This window comes from Haliotis rufescens, unplaced genomic scaffold (assembly GCF_023055435.1).
Source record: "Haliotis rufescens isolate VD_foot unplaced genomic scaffold, xgHalRufe1.0.p SCAF_4, whole genome shotgun sequence".
NCBI classification, from domain to species: Eukaryota; Metazoa; Mollusca; class Gastropoda; order Lepetellida; family Haliotidae; genus Haliotis; species Haliotis rufescens.
This window is the reverse complement of record NW_025964112.1, coordinates 59,550,564-59,575,821: the sequence shown is the minus strand read 5'-3', so window position 1 is coordinate 59,575,821 and position 25,258 is coordinate 59,550,564. Positions and strand designations below refer to the sequence as shown.

Sequence of the window (25,258 nt, the reverse complement as noted above, 5' to 3'; positions counted from 1 at the left end):
GTCTGTGTCGGCAGATAATCAAGACTGGTTGTTCTCTGGCGTTGACGTTTTATATAATGTGAGTGAGTGAGTGAGTATGATTTTACGCCGCTTTTAGCAATATTCCAGCAATACCACGGCGGGGGACACCAGAAATGGGCTTCACGCATTGTACCCATGTCGGGGATCGAACCCGGGTCTTCGGCGTGACGAGCGACCGCTTTAACCGCTAGGCTACCCGACCGCCCCAATAGGAAGTGTAAACAAGTGGATCTGTGTTCTATGATAGGAATGGTTGACATTTAGACCTGTGTGATATAGTACGAAGGGTAAATGAGTGAATCTGTGTTCTATAATATAAGGAGGGTAGCCTAGTGGTTAAAGCGTTGGCTCGTCACACCGAAGACCCGGGATCGATTCCCGACATGGGTACAATGTGGGAAGCTCATTTCTGTTGTCCCCCGCCGTGATATTGCTGGAATATTGCTAAAAGCGGCGTAAAACCATACTCAGTCAGTCACCTTTTGTCAGTGACATTTCTGACAATGTGTTTCTAGACTGAGTTTATAGACTGTTCCCCTTTAGCACTTGACCAAATGCCCCCATTGCCCCCATCTTGACGTTTCCCAAAACAAGAAAGCCCTGTGGGTAAGTTTGTCTGACCTTATTTTGAATAGCTGCATTACTTTCTGTATCGTGGTATTGCTGGAATATTGCTAAAAGCGGCGTAAAACCATACTCAGTCACTATAATAGGAAGGGTAAACAAGTGGATCGTGCTTCTATAACAGGAAACGTAAACGATTAAATCTGTGTTCTATAACAGAAGGGTAAACACGTGGGCCTGTGTTCTATAAGAGGAAGGGTAAACAAATTGATCAGGTTTACGACAAACCTCTAAATAAAGGTTGTGTAGCATGGACATATCCCCTATGGTGGGACCATTATTTGGTATGGCACAACTCGGAATAGCCGCGCCACTGGATCAATCGAACCAGATATTTGGTTTGGTTTGTTGTTTTACGCCGCACTCAGCAATATTCCAGCTATATGACGTCGGTCTGTATATAATCGAGTCAATCCAGTGATTTACATCATGAACATCGATCCACACAATTGGGATCGATGACATGCATCAACCAAGTCAGCGAGCCTGACCACCCGATCCCGTAGGTCGCCTTTTACGACAAGCATAGTCGCCTTTTACGGCAAGAACCAGAGAATTTATACCACTGGGAAATACTTACAGCAAATATCTTTAGAACTGTTTTCCCGTGGATTGTATACGTTTATTATCTACTTCAAAGGTCAACGCAGTGTCAACGCTGTAAAATGACTTCACCAGTAGGCTAGATATGTATACATTTAATCCCAAAACAGTTCTATACACGTGGTCAATGTAGTCTTCGAGCCAGCTCAATGGCGAAAGCTTTTAGTCCCGTGAGTGTATCTGCTGCAACGATGGGTATTTGCGAGGGGCTAAGGATGAAGCCCGTGTACCCTCCGACCGAGTCCCGTGGGGGTAACTCCACAGTGTAGGAGTACTTGATTCCACAAGCGCCCTTGGCATAGTCATCGGACCCCCCAGCGGCTGGATCTGCAAGGGTTATAGAAACTTGCTTAGTGAGTGAGTTGGGTTTAACGCCGCTTTTAACAGTATTCCAGCTATATCACGGCGTGTCAGCTTAATGTGGGAGGAAAGCCCGAAGTGATGTAGGTCTAAGACGTTTACCACTTCGGTGAAACCCAAGAGCACGGGTATGGTGCTGACAAACCTAGAAACATAATCGGGGCGAACCGGGATACGAACCCACAATCATAGGTTTCTGGCATGCCCAAGGGATGCAACTCTGCACAGCGAATCGCGGCGCCTTAGACGACTGGGCCACCCGTGCCCCCTGAAACTTGCTTACAACGTGTAGTCATTACAGCATTCTTGTGTGCTTTGAGCATACACTGCGTGTGGAGTTATGCGTTTTACAAGTGTACTATTAATAGTATTATTAATAAACCATGGTATTTTGGAATTGGGTGTAATTATCAAGGGAAAACAAATGGTTATGAGTTGAATGTCATGTATGTTGCAACGACAATTATATTGAAGCATTCCCGGGCGCCTCTATGTCAGTTTGTTTGTTGTTTAACGCCGCACTCAGCAATACTCAAGCTGTATGACGGCGGTCTGTAAATAATCGAGTCTGGACCAGACAATCCAGTGATTGACATCATGAGCATCGATGTGCGCATTTGGGATACGATGACTTTCATCAACCAAGTCACCGCGTCTGACCACCAGATCCCGTTAGTCGCCTCTTACAACAAAGATGGGTTGCTGAAGATCTATTCTACTCCGGATCTTCACGGGTACGGGCGCCACTAAGAAGACGCTGGTTTCGCTGGTGATACTTACACAGATCCTTCCCGGATGACCCTATGACGTAGCTGCTGGACATGGGCTGCACCATGGCCCGAGCCAAGGAAGCCTGGAATTGTCAGAAAACATGAATGCTACAATTTTCGAAATTTGGATTTATAGTTTGAATATATAGGTGAATAGATCAACATGTAAAAAATATTTTAAAAATGGGGCGGTCAGGTAGCCTAGTGGTTAAAGCGTTCGCTCGTCACGCCGAAGACCCGGATTCGATTCCCGACATGAGTACAATGTGTGAAGCCCATTTCTGGTGTCCCCCGCCGTGATATTGCTGGAATGTTGCTAAAAGCGGCGTTTAACCATACTCACTCACTCACTCACTCACTCGGTTTCCGCCGCTTTAAACAGTATTTATTTACACCACGGCGTGTCAGCTTGATGTAGGAGGAAAACTCTAAGTGATGTTGTTCTCAGACGTTTACCGTTTTGCTTAAACAACAAGCACGGCGCTGATAAGCCTACAAGTTATCAAACATGACCAGGGCGAATCTTGGATTCGGACACACGATTAAGGTTTCTGAGGCGCCTAAAGGACGAAACTCCGCACAGCGTATTGCGGCGCCTTCAACGACTGGGCGCCCGTATCCCCGAGTGATTAAGAGGGCCTCATCCGTGACGTACCAGTTCAGCATAGTCCGGTGCGACTGCGGAGCTGCTGTAGCCGTATGGGTAGAGGAAGTACTGGCCGTAGGAGTGGAAGGTGAGGTAGGCCTTGATGGAGGGCCCGTGCTGTCTCATGAAGTTGCCGAGGTTGGTGGACTCCGGGATGGAGAAGTTGTGGTCGCCGGCAAACACTTCCTCGCAAGGGTTGGTGCTGCCGCCGGAATCTGTGATGGAGACAGAGACATGGCTGAAAATCGTTTGATGAATGGGTAGAGTGAGTTGGGTTTAACGCCGCTTTGAACGGTATTTCAGTTATATCACGGCTTGCTGCTTGATGTGGGTGGAAAACGTGAAGTGATGATGGTCCTAGACGTTTAACATGCCATGCACTTCTTAATGCCCAAACATTTGTTAATTTTTCTTTGTTTATAGGTGAGGTGGGGGGAAATAGGGTTGAACGTCGCGTCCAAGATTATTGCACTTGTATAGCGACGTGTGTGTGTGGCTGCTTGTACTAGTCCGCACCAATACCGATTTTGTAGTGCCAGCCCACTGAGATACCATGTCGCAGTTTAACATGAATACCCCACTCAGACCCATTATACTGACTACTGGCCGACCAGTCCTTGTTTAAGCCGCTAAATGACGAACGCCAGACAGAGTAACAACAAGTACAATCTTTTAACGTCTATTGGTATGACGCAGCCTGGGATCAAACCCCGGACATTCCGCTCCCTGGGCGGATGCTGTACCAATAGACCACGGTCTTTGCTTGTAGGACTAACTTGGCCATCACAATGACGCTCCGTAATAACGTCCACAAACTGGTCCTATCAGTATCTGTCTGTATACCACATTGCCTATAAGATACATGCAACAATACGTGAGATCTTGTGACCAGACTGAGAAAGTGTTCTCACATGGGTCCCAGTGGTAGCCGAAGTTCCTGTTGGCGTCTGTGCCTTTACAGGAGCTGTGAGCGTTGACGTTCATCGTCTTCCTCCACGACCTGTCCTGTAACAAACACCACTGACATATCACAACACAATAACGGCTTCATAAGTTCATGTTCCCCTCTCTGTCTACACTGACCGCCTCTGTGGTCAAGTGGTAGAGCATCCGCCCGGAGAGCGGAAGGTCCGGGGTTCGATCCCCGGCCGCGTCATACCAAATGACGTTAAAAGATGGTCTTGTTGTTACCCTGTCTGGCGCTCGGCATTAAGGGGCTAAAACAAGGACTGGTCGGCTCGGAGTCAGTATAATGTGTCTGAGTGGGGTATTCGTCTTAAACTGCGGCATGGTATCTCAGTGAGTTAGCACTATAAATCGGCATTAGTCCGGACAAGCAGCCACACAAACACACACACACGTGCATGCACGTCGCTATATAAGTGCAACAATCTTGGACGCGACGTTAAACCCAATTTCACCTCACCTCACCTCACCTCTGTCTACACGTCTATGTTCCACCCTGCCCTTCCCTGTCTATGTCCCACCCTGTCTACCTCTACCTTGTCTATATCCCACTCCCTCTACCCCGTCCTCCAGTATACCCCTAAAGAATGTCCGACTCAGTGAGCTTAATGTGTCTGAGTGGGGTATTCATGTCTACACTCGCCAGGCATCTCAGTGGAATAGCACTATAAAACAGACACAAGCCCGGAATACAACAATAAGCCACACATACCCACGCATGCTTTTGTTCGTTTCTTTGTTGTTTTGTCAAATTTAGATATAAATCCCCCTGCGACGGACGTGACGTTGACAAAACAAGACATTCAAAATGGGTGCCTTGGTTCAAAATGTGATATATTCCAGAAACACCTTTCGAAAATACCATTGTTGTGGACACAAACAAAAGAATGTCAGATAAAAAACACGCATCTTCAAAACAGATATCTTTGAGCGTCACGTCCACTGTTTGTTTATCTGTTGTTTAACGCCGCACTCAGCAATATTCCAGCTTTATGACAGCGGTCTGTAAAAAATCGAGTCTGGACGAGATAATCCAGTGAATGACATCATGAGCATCGATGCACGCAATTGGGATCAATGGCATGCATCAACCAAGTCAGCAAGTCTGACCGCCCGATCCCGTTAGTCGCCTCTTACAACAAAATAGCCGCCTTTTACGAAGATCTACCCCTGATCTTCACGGGTCGAGTATTCATGTTACATTGCGGCATAGTATTTTAGTGGGTTAGCACAATCAAACCACTATTAGTCCGGACTAGTACTCACGCAAGCACGCACGGACGCACGCTTACGACAAGAAGGGGTTGCTGAAGTCCTATTCTACCCCGGATCTTCACGGGTCCACACTCATGCACGTCGCTATATGAGTTAAACCCCATATCACCTCACTCGCCCCTGTCTACCGTAATGTCTACGCCCTATATCCTGTTCACCCTGTCCCTTGCTGCCTACCCTATCCATTCCGTCTTACCCTAAGGCGGCTGTATTCGTATCCGTCAGGGTTGACCAGGGGCATGAGGTACCAGTCAAAGTCCCCCAGCATAGTGCTGATGTGATGATCGCTGCTGAAGGCCAACTGAAACGCAATGGCTGTATGAGGTAGGATGCATACTGCAGTTGTTATGATAATTTAACGTCACTATAGGACCACCTTTCTTCCGACTTGTCAAACGGAATGCCACATATTTTTTCTGAGGCGCCGCAATTCGCTGTGAGTTCCTTTCCTTCGGCACGCCAGAATTTGTAAGTGAGTGAGTGAGTGAGTTTGGTTTTACGCCGCTTTTAGCAATATTCCAGCAATATCACGGCGGGGGACACCAAAAATGGGCTTCACACATTGTACCCATGTCGGGATTCGAACCCGGGTCTTCGGCCTGACGAGCGAACGCTTTAACCACTAGGCTACCCGACCGCCCGCCAGAATTTGTACTCGTGCCCGTGCTCGAAGTGGTTAATGTGAGAACTGCATCACTTCTGGCTTTCCTCACACATTAAGCTGACACGCCGTGATATAACTTGAATACTGTTAAAAGCGGCGTAAAACTCAACTCACTCACCCGTGTCACCTTGGTTCCACCCCCGTCCCCGCATCCACTCACCTGGTAGATGAAGTTGATGACGACGGCAGGAGCGATCCACTCCCTAGCATGTATTCCTCCATCAATCAAAATGGCCGGCTTCGCTCTTCCGTCGTTGCGATAGATCTACAAAGTAAGTGGCAACATCGTGTCAAGATCCTTGCGGCAACCAATACTCTAAAGCTTCATGACGACCTACTATTTCACTGTAGAAAATACGGTCTATTGTCCTTCCTACCACTACCTAACGTGTGTGTCGAAATATTTCAGAAACACAACAGGCGTCTACCCGCTTTGTTCAGTTGAACAACTCTGACTTGATGTTCTGAAACACTTTATCACCACGAACTGATCTACGTCTGCTCACGACCGACAGCAACTCAATAACACCAGTCATGTCATGATGTTGTTATGAACACTTTATCTACGTCTGACCACGACCGACAGCAACTCAATAACACCAGTCATGTCATGATGTTGGTATGAACACTTTATCTACGTCTGACCACGACCGATAGCAACTCAATAACACCAGTCATGTCATGATGTTGTTATGAACACTTTATCTACGTCTGACCACGACCGATAGCAACTCAATAACACCAGTCATGTCATGATGTTGGTATGAACACTATATCTACGTCTGACCACGACCGATAGCAACTCAATAACACCAGTCATGTCATGATGTTGGTATGAACACTTTATCTACGTCTTACCACGACCGATAGCAACTCAATAACACCAGTCATGTCATGATGTTGTTATGAACACTTTATCTACGTCTGACCACGACCGATAGCAACTCAATAACACCAGTCATGTCATGATGTTGTTATGAACACTTTATCTACGTCTGACCACGACCGATAGCAACTCAATAACACCAGTCATGTCATGATGTTGTTATGAACACTTTATCTACGTCTGACCACGACCGATAGCAACTCAATAACACCAGTCATGTCATGATGTTGTTATGAACACTTTATCTACGTCTGACCACGACCGATAGCAACTCAATAACACCAGTCATGTCATGATGTTGTTATGAACACTTTATCTACGTCTGACCACGACCGATAGCAAATAAATAACACCAGTCATGTCATGATGTTGTTATGAACACTTTATCTACGTCTGCTCACGACCGATAGCAACTCAATAACACCAGTCATGTCATGATGTTGTTATGAACACTTTATCTACGTCTGACCACGACCGATAGCAACTCAATAACACCAGTCATGTCATGATGTTGTTATGAACACTTTATCTACGTCTGACCACGACCGATAGCAACTCAATAACACCAGTCATGTCATGATGTTGGTATGAACACTTTATCTACGTCTGACCACGACCGACAGCAACTCAATAACACCAGTCATGTCATGATGTTGGTATGAACACTTTATCTACGTCTGACCACGACCGATAGCAACTCAATAACACCAGTCATGTCATGATGTTGTTATGAACACTTTATCTACGTCTGACCACGACCGATAGCAACTCAATAACACCAGTCATGTCATGATGTTGTTATGAACACTTTATCTACGTCTGCTCACGACCGATAGCAACTCAATAACACCAGTCATGTCATGATGTTGGTATGAACACTTTATCTACGTCTGACCACGACCGATAGCAACTCAATAACACCAGTCATGTCATGATGTTGTTATGAACACTTTATCTACGTCTGACCACGACCGATAGCAACTCAATAACACCAGTCATGTCATGATGTTGGTATGAACACTATATCTACGTCTGACCACGACCGATAGCAACTCAATAACACCAGTCATGTCATGATGTTGTTATGAACACTTTATCTACGTCTGACCACGACCGATAGCAACCTTAATAACACCAGTCATGTCATGATGTTGGTATGAACACTTTATCTACGTCTGCTCACGACCGATAGCAACTCAATAACACCAGTCATGTCATGATGTTGTTATGAACACTTTATCTACGTCTGACCACGACCGATAGCAACTCAATAACACCAGTCATGTCATGATGTTGTTATGAACACTTTATCTACGTCTGACCACGACCGATAGCAACTCAATAACACCAGTCATGTCATGATATTGTTATGAACACTTTATCTACGTCTTACCACGACCGATAGCAACTCAATAACACCAGTCATGTCATGATGTTGGTATGAACACTTTATCTACGTCTGACCACGACCGATAGCAACTCAATAACACCAGTCATGTCATGATGTTGTTATGAACACTTTATCTACGTCTGACCACGACCGATAGCAACTCAATAACACCAGTCATGTCATGATGTTGGTATGAACACTTTATCTACGTCTGACCACGACCGATAGCAACTCAATAACACCAGTCATGTCATGATGTTGTTATGAACACTTTATCTACGTCTGACCACGACCGATAGCAAACTTAATAACACCAGTCATGTCATGATGTTGTTATGAACACTTTATCTACGTCTGACCACGACCGATAGCAACTCAATAACACCAGTCATGTCATGATGTTGTTATGAACACTTTATCTACGTCTGACCACGACCGATAGCAAATAAATAACACCAGTCATGTCATGATGTTGTTATGAACACTTTATCTACGTCTGACCACGACCGATAGCAACTCAATAACACCAGTCATGTCATGATGTTGTTATGAACACTTTATCTACGTCTGACCACGACCGATAGCAACTCAATAACACCAGTCATGTCATGATGTTGGTATGAACACTTTATCTACGTCTGCTCACGACCGATAGCAACTCAATAACACCAGTCATGTCATGATGTTGGTATGAACACTTTATCTACGTCTGACCACGACCGATAGCAACTCAATAACACCAGTCATGTCATGATGTTGGTATGAACACTTTATCTACGTCTGACCACGACCGAAAATACAACTCAATAACACCAGTCATGTCATGATGTTGTTATGAACACTTTATCTACGTCTGCTCATGACCGATAGCAACTCAATAACACCAGTCATGTCATGATGTTGGTATGAACACTTTATCTACGTCTGCTCACGACCGATAGCAACTCAATAACACCAGTCATGTCATGATGTTGTTATGAACACTTTATCTACGTCTGACCACGACCGATAGCAACTCAATAACACCAGTCATGTCATGATGTTGTTATGAACACTTTATCTACGTCTGACCACGACCGATAGCAACTCAATAACACCAGTCATGTCATGATGTTGTTATGAACACTTTATCTACGTCTGACCACGACCGATAGCAACTCAATAACACCAGTCATGTCATGATGTTGTTATGAACACTTTATCTACGTCTGACCACGACCGATAGCAACTCAATAACACCAGACATGTCATGATGTTGTTATGAACACTTTATCTACGTCTGCTCACGACCGATAGCAAATAAATAACACCAGTCATGTCATGATGTTGTTATGAACACTTTATCTACGTCTGCTCACGACCGATAGCAACTCAATAACACCAGTCATGTCATGATGTTGTTATGAACACTTTATCTACGTCTGACCACGACCGATAGCAACTCAATAACACCAGTCATGTCATGATGTTGTTATGAACACTTTATCTACGTCTGACCACGACCGATAGCAACTCAATAACACCAGTCATGTCATGATGTTGTTATGAACACTTTATCTACGTCTGCTCACGACCGATAGCAACTCAATAACACCAGTCATGTCATGATGTTGTTATGAACACTTTATCTACGTCTGACCACGACCGATAGCAACTCAATAACACCAGTCATGTCATGATGTTGGTATGAACACTTTATCTACGTCTGACCACGACCGACAGCAACTCAATAACACCAGTCATGTCATGATGTTGTTATGAACACTTTATCTACGTCTGACCACGACCGACAGCAACTCAATAACACCAGTCATGTCATGATGTTGGTATGAACACTTTATCTACGTCTGACCACGACCGATAGCAACTCAATAACACCAGTCATGTCATGATGTTGTTATGAACACTTTATCTACGTCTGACCACGACCGATAGCAACTCAATAACACCAGTCATGTCATGATGTTGTTATGAACACTTTATCTACGTCTGACCACGACCGATAGCAACTCAATAACACCAGTCATGTCATGATGTTGTTATGAACACTTTATCTACGTCTGCTCACGACCGATAGCAAATAAATAACACCAGTCATGTCATGATGTTGTTATGAACACTTTATCTACGTCTGCTCACGACCGATAGCAACTCAATAACACCAGTCATGTCATGATGTTGTTATGAACACTTTATCTTCGTCTGCTCACGACCGATAGCAAATAAATAACACCAGTCATGTCATGATGTTGTTATGAACACTTTATCTACGTCTGCTCACGACCGATAGCAACTCAATAACACCAGTCATGTCATGATGTTGTTATGAACACTTTATCTACGTCTGCTCACGACCGATAGCAACTCAATAACACCAGTCATGTCATGATGTTGTTATGAACACTTTATCTACGTCTGCTCACGACCGATAGCAAATAATTAACATCAGTCATGGCCACGACCGATGAAAAGTAAATACTCTGGGTGATGACCTGATGTTGTTATGAACACTTTATCTTCGTATGACCACGAACTGATAACAACTAAATACTTTCAGTCATGGCTTGATGTTCTGAAACACTTCATCTACGTCTGTTCACAACCGATAACAGCTAAATATCCTCAGTCGTGGCTTCATGTTGTTCTGAAACACTGAAAAACGCCTCACCTCCAGACAATACCAATCTCATAACTAAACACTTATGTAGTACTGAAACACTCCCGCGCTCCCGTGTTCCGACAACATTACAAATAAACACCTCCTGACCAAGGCGTGACGTAGCTATTGCCTTCTGTCTGTACCTTGATCATGGCCTGGTCTTTACCCTGCGTGGTCTTCCCGATGGAGAACACGTCGGCGTGGACGTTTTGGGACTTGGCTCTACTGCTGGACACGGCTTGGAGGTAGTCAATAATCTGTGGTCAAGACGCACCGTGTCAAGCATTTACAAATACGTCTAGGCATTTATTGAGCCAAAGTAAAGATTGTTTAAAGCTGCAGTCCGCACCACAGCATTAATTGTTATGTCACAGGGACTCATGATTTAGGAAACCATTTGTAAATAACACAAGCAACGATCCACGCTTGCTGCTGGGGCCGGGGGACACGGATGGCCCAGGCGTCTGGGGTGCTGCAGTTTCTCTGTGGTGAGCTGGGTCCCCTGGTGACGCCAGAAACCTATAATCGTGGGTTCGAATCCCGATTCGCCCTGATTATGTTTTAGGTTTGTCAGCACCATACCCGTGGTCGTGTGTTTCACCAAAATGGCAAACGTCGAAGACATTGTATCACTTCTGGCTTTCCTCACACATTAAGCTGACGCGCCGTGGTATAACTGGAATACAGCTCAAAGCAGCGTTAAACCCAACTCACTCACTCACTCACTCTTGGTATATCGAGAACGTACCGTAGAAATATATTTCTTTTCATATGGTTGCCATCGCAACAATTTCAACTCTTAATAAACATTCACACATTTGTAAGCCTGATAGAAAGCCCCATTGCAACCGGCCACACAATTTCTACCCATAATCTCCATTAATGGCAATGGTGAAATATATCTGTTAATAAAGTTTAACGCTGATGAGAGGAAGAAGCATCGGCCCCACCTCTGAGTAGGAGTGGTAGTTGACGGTGTAGGAGTGGATGGAGGGGGTGGCGCGGCGCTTGATGTGGTGCATGGATCGACGTTCCTTCTCAAACAGGCTGCAATGTAGGGTATTGAGTGAAAACAGTTATATGCAGGAGTCAGTAATTTATCAACTGTCGACAATTTCAACTGTCCTGGTTAAATCTAGGTTTACTTTGGTATATTGTATATATCCCCCAGTATTTATGTATATGAAACACAGTGACCAAAACAACTAGCGCGAAATCTTTCCTTGCAAACAAAAATTTGTTTGTTATGGATGTCTACTATCAATTAAATCAAAGATCGTCAACACCAACGCCAATGCCAACGTCAATGCCAACGCCAATGCCAACGTCAACCTGATGTAATTATAAGCATTATTGAGATGAAAGGACGAATTGAAATGAAACAACACGGAAAGCAGTTAGTGCAAGCTCTTTCATCCATCTGATGTACAACCAACATAAATAGGGCAACAAAGCGGTACCGATTAGCGTTTTATACTTTCGCTACCTAACATTGTGCGTTATCAATCAACAAATGTAACTGGATAAATATGGACAAGGATTTGTTACTTTGACTGAATCTATATAATGCACAATGTACAAAATTACAGAAATTACTGATCGTGTGACCTGTAATACGTTCTGTTGAGTTTGACACGCCATCACCTTGCACACATTATACACGTAGGGAATGTAACGTCACCTGTCTCACACGTACTTCACTCTGTATGGCACCTGTATATACGTTATGTGTCCGAAAGTATGTCATCTGTCCGTTGTATTGCACGTACATTCAGCTGTCGTCCGTAGTGTACATTCCGTCAGCTGTCATGGGCAATGTACGTACTGTCACTTATCGCACGTGCTCTACGTAACGTCACCTGTCATGGGCAATGCACGTACTGTCACTTATCATACGTACTGCACGTAACGTAAGCTGTCATACGTAATACACGTACTGTCACTTATCATACGTGCTGCACGTAACGTCACCTGTCATGGACAATGCACGTACTGTCACTTAGCATACGTGCTGCACGTAACGTCTCCTATCATTCGTAATGCACGTACTGTCACTTGTCATACGTGCTGCACGTAACGTCACCTGTCATGGGCAATGCACGTAATGTCACTTGTCATACGTGCTGCACGTAACGTCACCTGTCATGGGCAATGCACGTACTGTCACTTATCATACGTACTGCACGTAACGTAAGCTGTCATACGTAATACACGTACTGTCACTTATCATACGTGCTGCACGTAACGTCACCTGTCATGGGCAATGCACGTACTGTCACTTATCATACGTGCTGCACGTAACGTCTCCTATCATTCGTAATGCACGTACTGTCACTTGTCATACGTGCTGCACGTAACGTCACCTGTTATGGGCAATGCACGTAATGTCACTTGTCATACGTGCTGCACGTAACGTCACCTGTCACACGCAATACACGTACTGTCACTTATCATACGTGCTGCACGTAACGTCTCCTATCATTCGTAATGCACGTACTGTCACTTATCATACGTGCTGCACGTAACGTCTCCTATCATTCGTAATGCACGTACTGTCACTTGTCATACGTGCTGCACGTAACGTCACCTGTCATGGGCAATGCACGTTCTGTAACTTGTCATACGTGCTGCACGTAACGTCACCTGTCACCTGTCACACGTAATACACGTACTGTCACTTATTGTACGTGATGCACGTAACATCACCTATCATTCGTCATACACGTACTGTCACTTATCATACGTACCCTCGCCAGTCATAGGTAAAGCACGTTGTATCAAACATGTTGCACGTAACGTCAGTTTACGTCAACTGTCATACATAATACACATATTGTTACTTATCGTAGGTGCTGAACGTAACGTCACCTATCATTCGTAATACACGTATTGTCACTTATCATACGTACCCTCGCCTGTCACATGGTAAAAAAACGTTGTATCAAACATGTTACACGTAACGTTTCCTGCCTTTCGTATTTCACATACCATCACCTGGGATACGTATGATTTTGATGATTTTGATGGCACTTTACAATGTTGATTTTGAAAACTGGATAGGAGGGAGTAAGCCGCGTCTAGGTTTACGAACTATTAAGAAAGTTCAAGTATATTTACCTTTCCACATTATCAACCACCTGCTTTGACTCCATCTTGAGTTTGTCAAACACCGCCTGGAGATCGTTCAGCGCCTCGGGGCCGACCATGACGTCGAGCGTATCGTTGTCGGCGTGAGGTACGTGCCAAAAGTTCAACTGTCCAACAGGCAACACAACTGTGAGGACCGTGCGATATTTCAAGGCACGTGTGGCCCGTGTAGGGCTCGAAAGAAAGATAGCTTGTTATGGTTTGATATTACTGGTTGAAATTAACGTTTTAGGTTAATAAACCTAATTCATATTCATCCTTGTCTCTATATGACTTACAGGTATGTGGCTGGCCTCGGATATAAACTTCTGGAACTGGTCATGGGATGAGGAAACAGCCTGGTGGACGGTGTACCTGTGTCGAAGTAGAACATAACACTGTTAGAGTACGTGGTGATGGATGTGTGATGAGGAGTGTGTGGCTGGACAGGATGTCGTTACAGCCGATATAGTAGGTTGTAGCAGAACACCGTGTTATACGACACGAGATAGTCACTGCCCCTTCTGTCTACACAACATACACTGTTATATACAACACGAGATAGTCACTGCCCCCTCTGCCTACAACATACACTGTTATATACAACACGAGACGGTCACTGCCCCCTCTGTATACAGCATACACTGTGTAATACAACACGAGACAGTCACAGCCGCCGCTGTATACAACATACACTGTGTTATACAACACGAGATAGTCACTGCCCCCTCTGTCTACAACATACATTGTGTTATACCACACGAGATAGTCACTGCCCCCTCTGTCTACAACATACACTGTTATATACAACACGAGATAGTCACTGCCCCCTCTGCCTACAACATACACTGTTATATACAACACGAGACGGTCACTGCCCCCTCTGTATACAGCATACACTGTGTAATACAACACGAGACAGTCACTGCCGCCGCTGTATACAACATACACTGTGTTATACAACACGAGATAGTCACTGCCCCCTCTGTCTACAACATACACTGTTATATACAACACGAGATAGTCACTGCCCCCTCTGCCTACAACATACACTGTTATATACAACACGAGACGGTCACTGCCCCCTCTGTATACAGCATACACTGTGTAATACAACACGAGACAGTCACTGCCGCCGCTGTATACAACATACACTGTGTTATACAACACGAGATAGTCACTGTCCCCTCTGTCTACAACATACACTGTGTTATACAACACGAGATAGTCACTGCCCCCTCTGTCTACAACATACATTGTGTTATACCACACGAGATAGCCACTGTCCCCTCTGTATACAACATACACTGTGTTATACCACACGAGATAGTCACTGTCCCCTCTGTTTACAACATACACTGTGTTATACCACACGAGATAGCCACTGTCCCCTCTGTTTACAACAGACACTGTGTTATACTACACGAGATAGCCACTGTCCCCTCTGTTTACAACAGACACTGTTTTATACTACACGAGATAGTCACTGCCCCCTCTATATACAACATACACTGTGTTATACAACACGAGATAGTGATTTTTCCCTCTGTCTACAACATACACTGTGTTGTACAACACGAGATAGTCACTGCCCCCTCTGTATACAACATACACTGTGTTATACAATACGAGATAGTAAATGTCCCCTCTGTCCACAACATACACTGTGTTGTACAACACGAGATAGTCACTGCCCCCTCTGTATACAACATACACTGTGTTATACAATACGAGATAGTGATTGTCCCCTCTGTATACAACATACACTGTGTTATACAACACGAGATAGTGATTGTCCCCTCTGTATACAACATACACTGTCTTATACAACACGAGATAGTGATTGTCCCCTCTGTCTACAACATACACTGTGTTATACAACACGAGATAGTGATTGTCCCCTGTCTACAACCTACACTGTCTAAAACAACACGAGATAGTCACTGCCCCCTCTATATACAACATACACTGTGTTATACAACACGAGATAGTGATTGTCCCCTCTGTCTACAACAATTGCTGTGTTATACAACACGAGATAGTGATTGTCCCCTGTTTATACAACATACACTGTGTTATACAACACGAGATAGTGATTGTCCCCTCTGTATACAACATACACTGTCTTATACAACACGAGATAGTGATTGTCTCCTCTGTCTACAACATACACTGTGTTATACAACACGGGATAGTGATTGTCCCCTCTGTACACAACATACGCTGTCTTATACAACACGATATAGTCACGGCCCCCTCTGCATACAACCAACGCTGTCTTATACAACACGAGATAGTGATTGTCCCCTCTGTATACAACATACACTGTGTTATACAACACGAGATAGTGATTGTCCCCTCTGTATACAACATACACTACAAGTTGTATTAGAATCACTCGGGGAACAAGGGGTTTTATGCGACCCGCGTTGGGTTTGATACCACGAACCGGATGCGGCCGGGGTTTCAACCTAACGCGGGACGCAAAAAAAAAACATGTACCCCGAGTGATCCTGCTACAACGAAGTTAACTTATCGACATTTTTTAATATGACATAGGAAAAGAATTCAAATAAATTGAAAATTGATAGAAAACAGCTGTTCGATTGAGTTGAGGTTCACGTGTGCTGTATCATGTGACTTTCATTGATTCGGGGTAAAGCGTGAGGCCTTTTGCTTCGAAGCGGGGAATAAAGGATTTATTTTTCCTCGCAGCAATCCATGTGCAACCTGTTTTCTTCGTGGCGACGTATAAGGATTTATTTCTCCCCGGCTGTGAAATTTATTTTCCCCCAAGGCAGGAGACATCGTATTTTATCAAGATCACATGAACCAATCAGATCTCAGCATTCTGACATGGAGGTAGGATAATCCTTCTTATCCGATCCGGAGTTTATTCATGTACCCCGTCACATTGAGTTCATTTACAGCTCCGTGAAGATCCAGGTTAGGATTGGTCTTCAGCAGTCCATGCTTATTTTAAGAGGCAACTACTAATGGGATTGTATTGTCAGGCTCGCAAACTTAGTTGATACATGTCATGGTATCCCAAATGCGTAGATCCACGTACATGGATAGATTGACCAGACTTGCTTATTTACAGATAGCCGTCATATAACTGAAATATTGCTGAGTGTGGCGTTAAACAATAAACGAACAAACACTTCATTTTACACGGATGTGGCGTTGTTACCTGCTGTTGTTAATGTGTTTCGCTCTCTCAGTCTGTCACATGCTTACAACCTATAGAGCCCTCTGATCCACAGGTGTTGCGCAGTTTGGGTAAAAAGTAAACGAGTTTTAAACGAAAACTCACCTCAACTGTACAATTACGATTACAGTAAACTACGGTTATAACAAACTCAAAGGGACTACCTTTTTAGTTCGTTATAACCGTAGTTCGTTATAAGCATATATACAGCATAACTTCAGCCAATAGTCGGGACTAAAAAGTAAGTTCGTTATATCCGTCAGTTCGTTATAAGTGTGTTCGTTATAACCGTATTTTACTGTATTAATAAATGAGAATGAATTATAATCAGTACATATCTTTGACTACAGGCAAACCAAAACCACAATACGAGTTTTCACCATGACCTCTTCTATCATAAGAGAAGAGTATATGACAGCAAACAAATCTAGCATATTTACATATTTCTTTGTTACAATAATACTGTTAAGAATGAAAAAATGAAAGCTGTAATAATCGTGAATTAATAACTATCTTGAATCAACGCCAGCAACGTCTTACCCATCATAGCGTATCCTCTGTGTGTCGTCTGCTGCAGATACATCGACGGCGACAAGAGTCGCCACCAGCACGGACCACACTCCAATCATTCTGTACAGGAGAAAGGCACAGGAATAAGTCAACAGCGGGTTGCATGTAGCAGGTGCGCGCTGAAGCTGTATACTTTAAAATCTATATGTTTCATGTGATTGCTCTAATTATCAACATATAATTCTAATGAAAACAAACCTGTGACGTCATTGTATTGTTTGAACGCTCCATTATTTTTCAGAAATGGAGAGTTGTTTGTCAACTATACATTATCTTGAACCAACATTTGAATTAATTTCCAGTTGGAATAGGCGTAACTATTTTTTACATTCAGTAACAAGTGAATAATTTAATTTTTTTCCCGAAAACATGTGTCGCCAGCGGGGTTTCGAACGTTTGATTTGAGAACGTGTCAACCACAGCTACGGCGGCACATGAAGGTATGGTGTGAAATTAACTATTAAATATTTTCCTAATTTTGCATAATGCTTAAAATCTCAAAATAATATGTATATATTTTGTGTTAGAGCAGGTTACCTACAACAATGTTCATATTTATAGCGGGGGCACGGGGGGCCCAGTCGTCTAAGGCGCCGCGATTCACTGTGCAGAGTTGCGTCCCTTGGGCACGCCAGAAACCTATGATTGTGGGTTCGAATCCCGGTTCGACGCGATTATGTTTCTAGGTTTGTCAGCACCATAACCGTGCTCGTGGGTTTCACCGAAGTGGTAAACGTCCGAGAACTGCACCACTTCGGGCTTTCCTCCCACATTAAGCTGACATGCCGCGATATAACTGGAATATTGTTAAAAGCGGCGTTAAACCCAACTCACTCACTCATATTTATAGCAATTAAATAAACCGTTGACGAGAAAAAACAAATCAGGTAAGTATATATATCCTTGATCGTGGCTCTATATTTCCTATTATTCCCGTCAATATGTATTGACAATGTGTAAGTGATTGATAAATACTAGTTTAGGACCCAACGAAATTATGAAGAGCCGTGTACCATGCATTGTAAATGTCAGCTCGCGACGAAGCAGGGCGCACGCGCAACAGCGGCAGAGAACGTATTCCGCGTGCATCACGCAAGGGCGACTCACGCAGTCTAAACACAGACAAGAAAGAGTTCTGGTTTATTTTTCAAATATTTTCCACAACTGAATATTTTGTCAAAGTGTAAAAGTAGGGATGAGTTTTGAGTAGGGGAATATCCTCGTAACTCTCCATTCCTTAAAAATAATTGGCCTCTGCTTCATTATTTTTAGGGAATGGAGAGTTACTCGGACATTCCCCTCTACGTAATGAGGTATACGACAAGGATCCAGCAAGTCGATGCAATGGGATGTGTTGCAAGTGACTCAGTCTAAGAAATCAGGTTTGACGTTTACCTCAACAGGACTATGTAATGAGGACTATGAAAAAGGCTTCATCAGCAAGTCTGTGTAAGGAGGTGTATGGACCGCCTCCGTGGTCTAGTGGTAGAGCGGAAAGTCCGGGGTTTGATCCCCGGCCGCGTCATACCAAAAGACGTTAAAATATTGTACTTGTTGTTACCCTGTCTGGCGTTCGGCATTAAGGGTCTAAAACAAGGATTGGTCGGCTCGGAGTTAGTATACTGTGTCTGAGTGGGGTATTCATGTTAAACTGCGGCATGGTATCTCAGTGTGCCAGCACTATAAATCGGCATCAGTACAAGCAGCTACACACACAAGTGTATGCACATCGCTATATAAGTGCAATAATCTTGTACGCGACGTTAAACCCCATTTCACCTCACCTTATGAGGTGTATGACAAGGGACCCGTTATCAAGTCTATGTAATGAGGTGTATGACAAGGGACCCGTCAGCAAGTCTATGTAATGAGGTGTATGACAAGGGACCCAACTACAAGTCTATGTAATGAGGTGTATGACAAGGGACCCGTCAGCAAGTCTATGTAATGAGGTGAATGACAAGGAACCGTCAGCAAGTCTATGTAATGAGGTGAATGACAAGGAACCCGTCAGCAAGTCTATGTAATGAGATGAATGACAAGGAACCCGTCAGCAAGTCTATGTAATGAGATGAATGACAAGGAACCCGTCAGCAAGTCTATGTAATGAAATGAATGACAAGGAACCCGTCAGCAAGTCTATGTAATGAGGTGTATGACAAGGAACCAAACTACAAGTCTATGTAATGAGGTGTGACAATAACCTCAGCAAATCAATGTAATGAGATGCATGACAAGGGCCTCTTCAAGTCTAAGTAATTATGAGTGCGTTACGATTCCCAATCAAATCAATGTAAGAAGTGTATGACAAGAAGCTCAGAAAATCAAAGTAATGAGGTGTAGGGCAAAGGCCTCAGCAAGTCTACGGAATGATGTGTGTGGAAAGGGCCTCAGCAAGTCGTGCTGTGTATGCCAAGAACCTCGGCAAGTCTAGTGGTAATCCACTCACAAAACCCGTTTGAGACAAGTTGTCGGTACGCAGAATTTGGGCAAACATATTTGGTTTGTTACAGGTGGAGAGGGTGTACGCATGTTCTGCACGTGCAGGTCATGAGGATGACATTGACTACGCTCTCATGGACGCATGTGCTGCTCATAAGACTCTTCAGAGGTCGGTGTGATAAGTGAACACCAGAATTCTCAAAAAGTGCGACAGAAGTTAATTACAAACAAATTAACATGCCAAAACTAGGTTAGCATGGCCATATTATACAATCTCGAAAACTGGCCTATAATGTAATCAATTACATGGAGAAAGAATGATGGAAATAAAAAGCATGCCTCTTTGCATCAACACCAAAGCGCATCAGATGAATGACATGACACTACTCATTAGAGTTCTCAGGGGTAAAAAACAATATTCCATATTTACAGCAAATGAGTTCCCTTTGTTGTCAGGGGACTTCTCAATTGTTGTTATCTATGCGACCCGTGAAGATCCGGGGTAGAATAGGTCTTCAGCAATCCATGATTGCCGTAAAAGGCGACTATGCTTGTCGTAAGGGGCGACTAACGGGATCGGTTGGTCAGGCTCGCTGACTTGGTTGATGCATGTCATCGTATCTCAACTGCGTGGATCGATGCTCTTGATGTCAATCACTGGATTGTTTGGTCCAGACTCGACTATTTACAGACCGCCGTCAAATAGCTGGAATATTGCTGAGTGCGGCGATATACATGAAATAACCATAACCGTTATCTGTGCAAATTAGCCGTCACCGTTTTTACAGTCATCGTGTACCTCACATCAGCACGTACTTTTATGTGTTATTGAACGCGCCACTGGAACTCGTTGTTAGCCGCTAAGTGGTCCTAAGTTTTTGTTTGTTTGTTTATTGTCAGCAAAATTCCAGCTATATGTCGTCGGTCTGTAAATAGTCGAGTCTGGACCCGACAATCCAATGATTGACATCATGAGCATCGGTCTACGCAACTGAGATACGATGACATGCATCTGTGCGTGACAAGGGCCTCAGTAAGTCTATGTAATAACTGCGTGACAAGGGACACCGCAAGTCTATATAATAACGTGCGTGACAAGGGCCTCTGCAAGTCTATGTAACGACGTGCGTGACAAGGGCCTCAGCCAGCCTATGTAATGACGTGCGTGACAAGGGTCTCAACCAGCCTATGTAATGACGTGCGTGACAAGGGCCTCAGCAACTCTATGTGATGACGTGCGTGACAAGGGCCACAACCAGCCTATGTAATGACGTGCGTGACAAGGGCCACAACCAGCCTATGTAATGACGTGCGTGACAAGGGCCTCAGCAACTCTATGTGATGACGTGCGTGACAAGGGCCTCAACCAGCCTATGTAATGACGTGCGTGACAAGGGCCTCAACCAGCCTATGTAATGACGTGCGTGACAAGGGTCTCAACCAGCCTATGTAATGACGTGCGTGACAAGGGCCACAACCAGCCCATGTGATGACGTGCGTGACAAGGGCCACAACCGGCCTATGTAATGACGTGCGTGACAAGGGCCTCAACCAGCCTATGTAATGACGTGCGTGACAAGGGCCTCAGCCAGCCTATGTAATGACGTGCGTGACAAGGGCCTCAGCAACTCTATGTGATGACGTGCGTGACAAGGGCCTCAACCAGCCTATGTAATGACGTGCGTGACAAGGGCCTCAACCAGCCTATGTCATGACGTGCGTGACAAGGGCCTCAACCAGCCTATGTAATGACGTGCGTGACAAGGGCCTCAGCAACTCTATGTGATGACGTGCGTGACAAGGGCCTCAACCAGCCTATGTAATGATGTGCGTGACAAGGGCCTCAGCCAGCCTATATTATGACGTGCGTGACAAGGGCCTTAACCAGCCAATGTAATGACGTGCGTGACAAGGGCCTCAACCAGCCTATGTAATGGCGTACGTGACAAGGGCCTCAACCAGCTAATGTAATGACGTGCGTGACAAGGGCCTCAACCAGCCTATGTAATGACGTGCGTGACAAGGGCCTCAGCAACTCTAAGTAACCAAGGCACGCTGATAACACTCTCGGGTGACTGTTTTGACGAGACAAGGTAACGATGATCTATCTATGCGTCTTCCCGGGCCAATAGCCTGATATCTCTTAAACGTGACACGGTAAGCCGACACATCGGAATCTGCCACAGTTCATGGACAGAAAGCGAAGGAAATCTACTGCAGGGAGGATATGTATTACATGTATATATACTGATGGAAGTAAGTAAGGGAACATAGAACAAGGGCGTCATCAAGTTCTTCCAAAAATGTCACGAGGATGTTTCGTTAAATCGCGATACAGATATCAAAAGGTCAGATAATTATGATAAATAAGTAATCACTCACTCGCAGGTACAGAGCCGTTGGAAAAGCCCATTCCGCATCAGACAATTTAGAAACGTTCACTGGAATTGTGCGTCTTCGTGTGGGACTTGCCACAGACGATAGTCCGTGCTTACGTTTCAAAAAGCGACTCTCGCACACGCTTCCTGGACCGAGAGTCTGTTGTGACGTTCTACACAGGCGGTCAGTACGTGACTGGGTGTATAATGCTTCAACTCCATATTGTGTTATATAAGTACGATAAGTAATCATTCGGTGAAAAAACACGTTTTGTCCTAGTTCGTCATTGTGATAATATATGACAGGGCATTAGGTAAGTTACATTGGTGTCGATGTTCATCAACCTTATTCACTATCATTGAGTGATGTTCTCTGGGTCTGTATGTCTGTCTGTCTGTCCGGCTTACTCTCTGGCAGGCATGCACACATACACACATGCATACATACACACACTCATTAACACACACACACACACACACACACACACACACACACACACACACACACACACACACACACACACACACACACACACACACACACACACACATTGATTATTGTACACACACACATTGCTTATCGTTCTTTCCGTCCGATACCTCCGAGTACCAAGTGTATTCTCCTTCTATTACGATAAATACCATGGGTCACTTTCCAAGTCAGCGAGCCTGATCACCCGATCCCGTTAGTCGCCTCTTACGACAAGCATAGACACCTTTTATGGCAAACATGGGTTGCTGAAGACCTATTCCCCACGGGTTGCATGGTTTGTAATGCATACTTTTCATATTCAAATACATTTCAATCTGCACAATCAGCAAAGTATTGCGACTCGGATAAAAGATACATAAAGTGCAGGGCAAAAGAAAGTATACACTTTCTTGTTTGTTTCATATTAGCCACCATGCAACATGGGTGTATACTTTCCTTTGCCCAGCAGTGTATATACTTAACATTTGACATCTACGTTATGAAAACAATACTGTAAATGACGATTACACACGTGCAAAATGGTTCGATTTTTATATAAGATACAGATGTCTTTCATGTTTTTTCACCCACCTACCTTGTATGACCCACTCCGCTTGTGACTTTATCAAACAGTAAGAGATAAACCAGAAAGCCAGGATGGTTTTGTTGGGCAACCATAAAGTCGTTTATCTTGACGGTCGCACAGCTTGACTCTCTCACAAAGCCCACTCCTCGCTATAGAACACCACCATTGATGTCTATACACACAACTAGCCTGGGTGGCAGCCTTTAGACGTAATTAAATACTGGCCTAGGTCGGTAGAAAGGTAACGCTTATCTACAGTATTATCGGACAGACCTAGTTTTAATTGTTTATTAATGTTTACACGATTTCTAAAATGTCCCTTTGGCCCTATAACCAAGTCCCAAGTCCCCGACCTGCAGTATGTGGTATTTATATTAGAAGGTTAAAGATCTCGACGTTATTTGCACCTGATGGTGTTTAAATATGGGAACATAACAGTAATTTAACGTTGTCAGTTTCAGAGGTGAAGCGTAAACATGACGTAGCTGCTTGCAGGACCACGTGTCAATCACGCGTACAAAGAATTATAATTATTGAATAATCGCAGATCAGACACAAATCCGAACAGACATTTAGCCTTAAATACATTAACTGCAAACACTTCATATCACCTTATGAGAGGGAAAGAAGCAGTCTTGGAATGTTGTGTTTGTTAAATAAAGAAGTTGTTATCCTTAAGATCTTTGTCGTCATCATATCCGACTTCTAAATGTCTATAAAGACCTCAAAAGTGCATATGTGCTCATGGCTTCATTGTGAATGGCAATATTATCATGTCGATGTTAACAATATTAAAATATATGTAAAATAACTCAAGTAAACCATTATCAGACAAATCCATTCAATGGTCATCGGGCCACGGAGTTTACGTGCTCAATGAAACATATCTGTGCATATCAATGTAAATGCTGAATCGGCATTCTGTCACTTTCTAATACTTGGCTCTTTTTTGCGAATTAATTGCCATTATATTTTCTTGGATTTCGACACTTTAAGATTATATATAAATATACAGTGTACTTACATGTAATGAGGACACGTCCGTGTGTACTTGTGGTGTAATCAGACACTGGCTCTTGTTATACGAAGGTCATGAACTCTTCTCTCGATGTGGCAAAACGTGAGGGTGATAATTAAGATCTCTCATTGGGACAGACACAACCACGTACTAGGATGCTCTCCTCATGACCGTCACTTGTCCTGATCTGTTTATAACAGAATTCCCAACGGTCGGTATGGGGCTACACGAGTAGTCTGAGGCGCCGTATATTGAGATATATATTGAGAGTTTCATCCCTTAACTGTGCCTGGATCCGCTGATCGTAGGTTCGAATTTCAGATTCGGCAGGTTAATTTTCTTGGTTAGTCATCATTATCACCATGTTCGTGGGCGTCATTAAGTTGTCATGCCATGAGATGAATAAGTTAGTTTATGGTGAGGCGTCAAACTCACTCCTCTCAGCTGTGTTTGTTCAGTGTGATGTTTGGTAGTTGTGGGTAGTGGTAGGTAAATTAGTTATGGTAGTTGTAGGTAGAGGTAGGTAGACTAGTGGTAGGTAGTGGTAGGTAGTAGTGGGTAGACTAGTGGTAGGTAGTGGTAGGTAGACTA

At 44.0% G+C, this 25,258-nt stretch overlaps 1 protein-coding gene across 4 annotated transcripts; it reads right to left on the bottom strand.

Annotated features, from left to right (window-relative positions):
- Positions 1-1,328: 1,328 nt before the first annotated feature.
- On the bottom strand, positions 1,329-24,811 carry LOC124113671 (carboxypeptidase B-like). 4 transcript variants are annotated; one of them, XM_048382306.1, is made up of 12 exons: positions 24,674-24,811; positions 17,742-17,831; positions 14,290-14,365; positions 13,982-14,118; positions 11,815-11,911; positions 11,008-11,121; positions 6,090-6,194; positions 5,462-5,566; positions 3,936-4,029; positions 3,034-3,239; positions 2,389-2,461; positions 1,329-1,575 (listed from the first exon to the last, which is right to left on the bottom strand). In XM_048382306.1, the coding sequence occupies exons 2-12, from the start codon at positions 17,828-17,830 to the stop codon at positions 1,373-1,375; spliced, it is 1,299 nt and encodes a 432-aa protein (XP_048238263.1). In that variant the 5' UTR covers position 17,831; positions 24,674-24,811; the 3' UTR covers positions 1,329-1,372. The 4 variants fall into 4 exon arrangements, with proteins under 4 accessions (XP_048238263.1, XP_048238261.1, XP_048238264.1 ...); XM_048382304.1 differs by lacking the exon at positions 24,674-24,811 and adding an exon at positions 23,659-23,814; XM_048382307.1 differs by lacking the exon at positions 24,674-24,811 and adding an exon at positions 23,655-23,678.
- Positions 24,812-25,258: the final 447 nt, after the last annotated feature.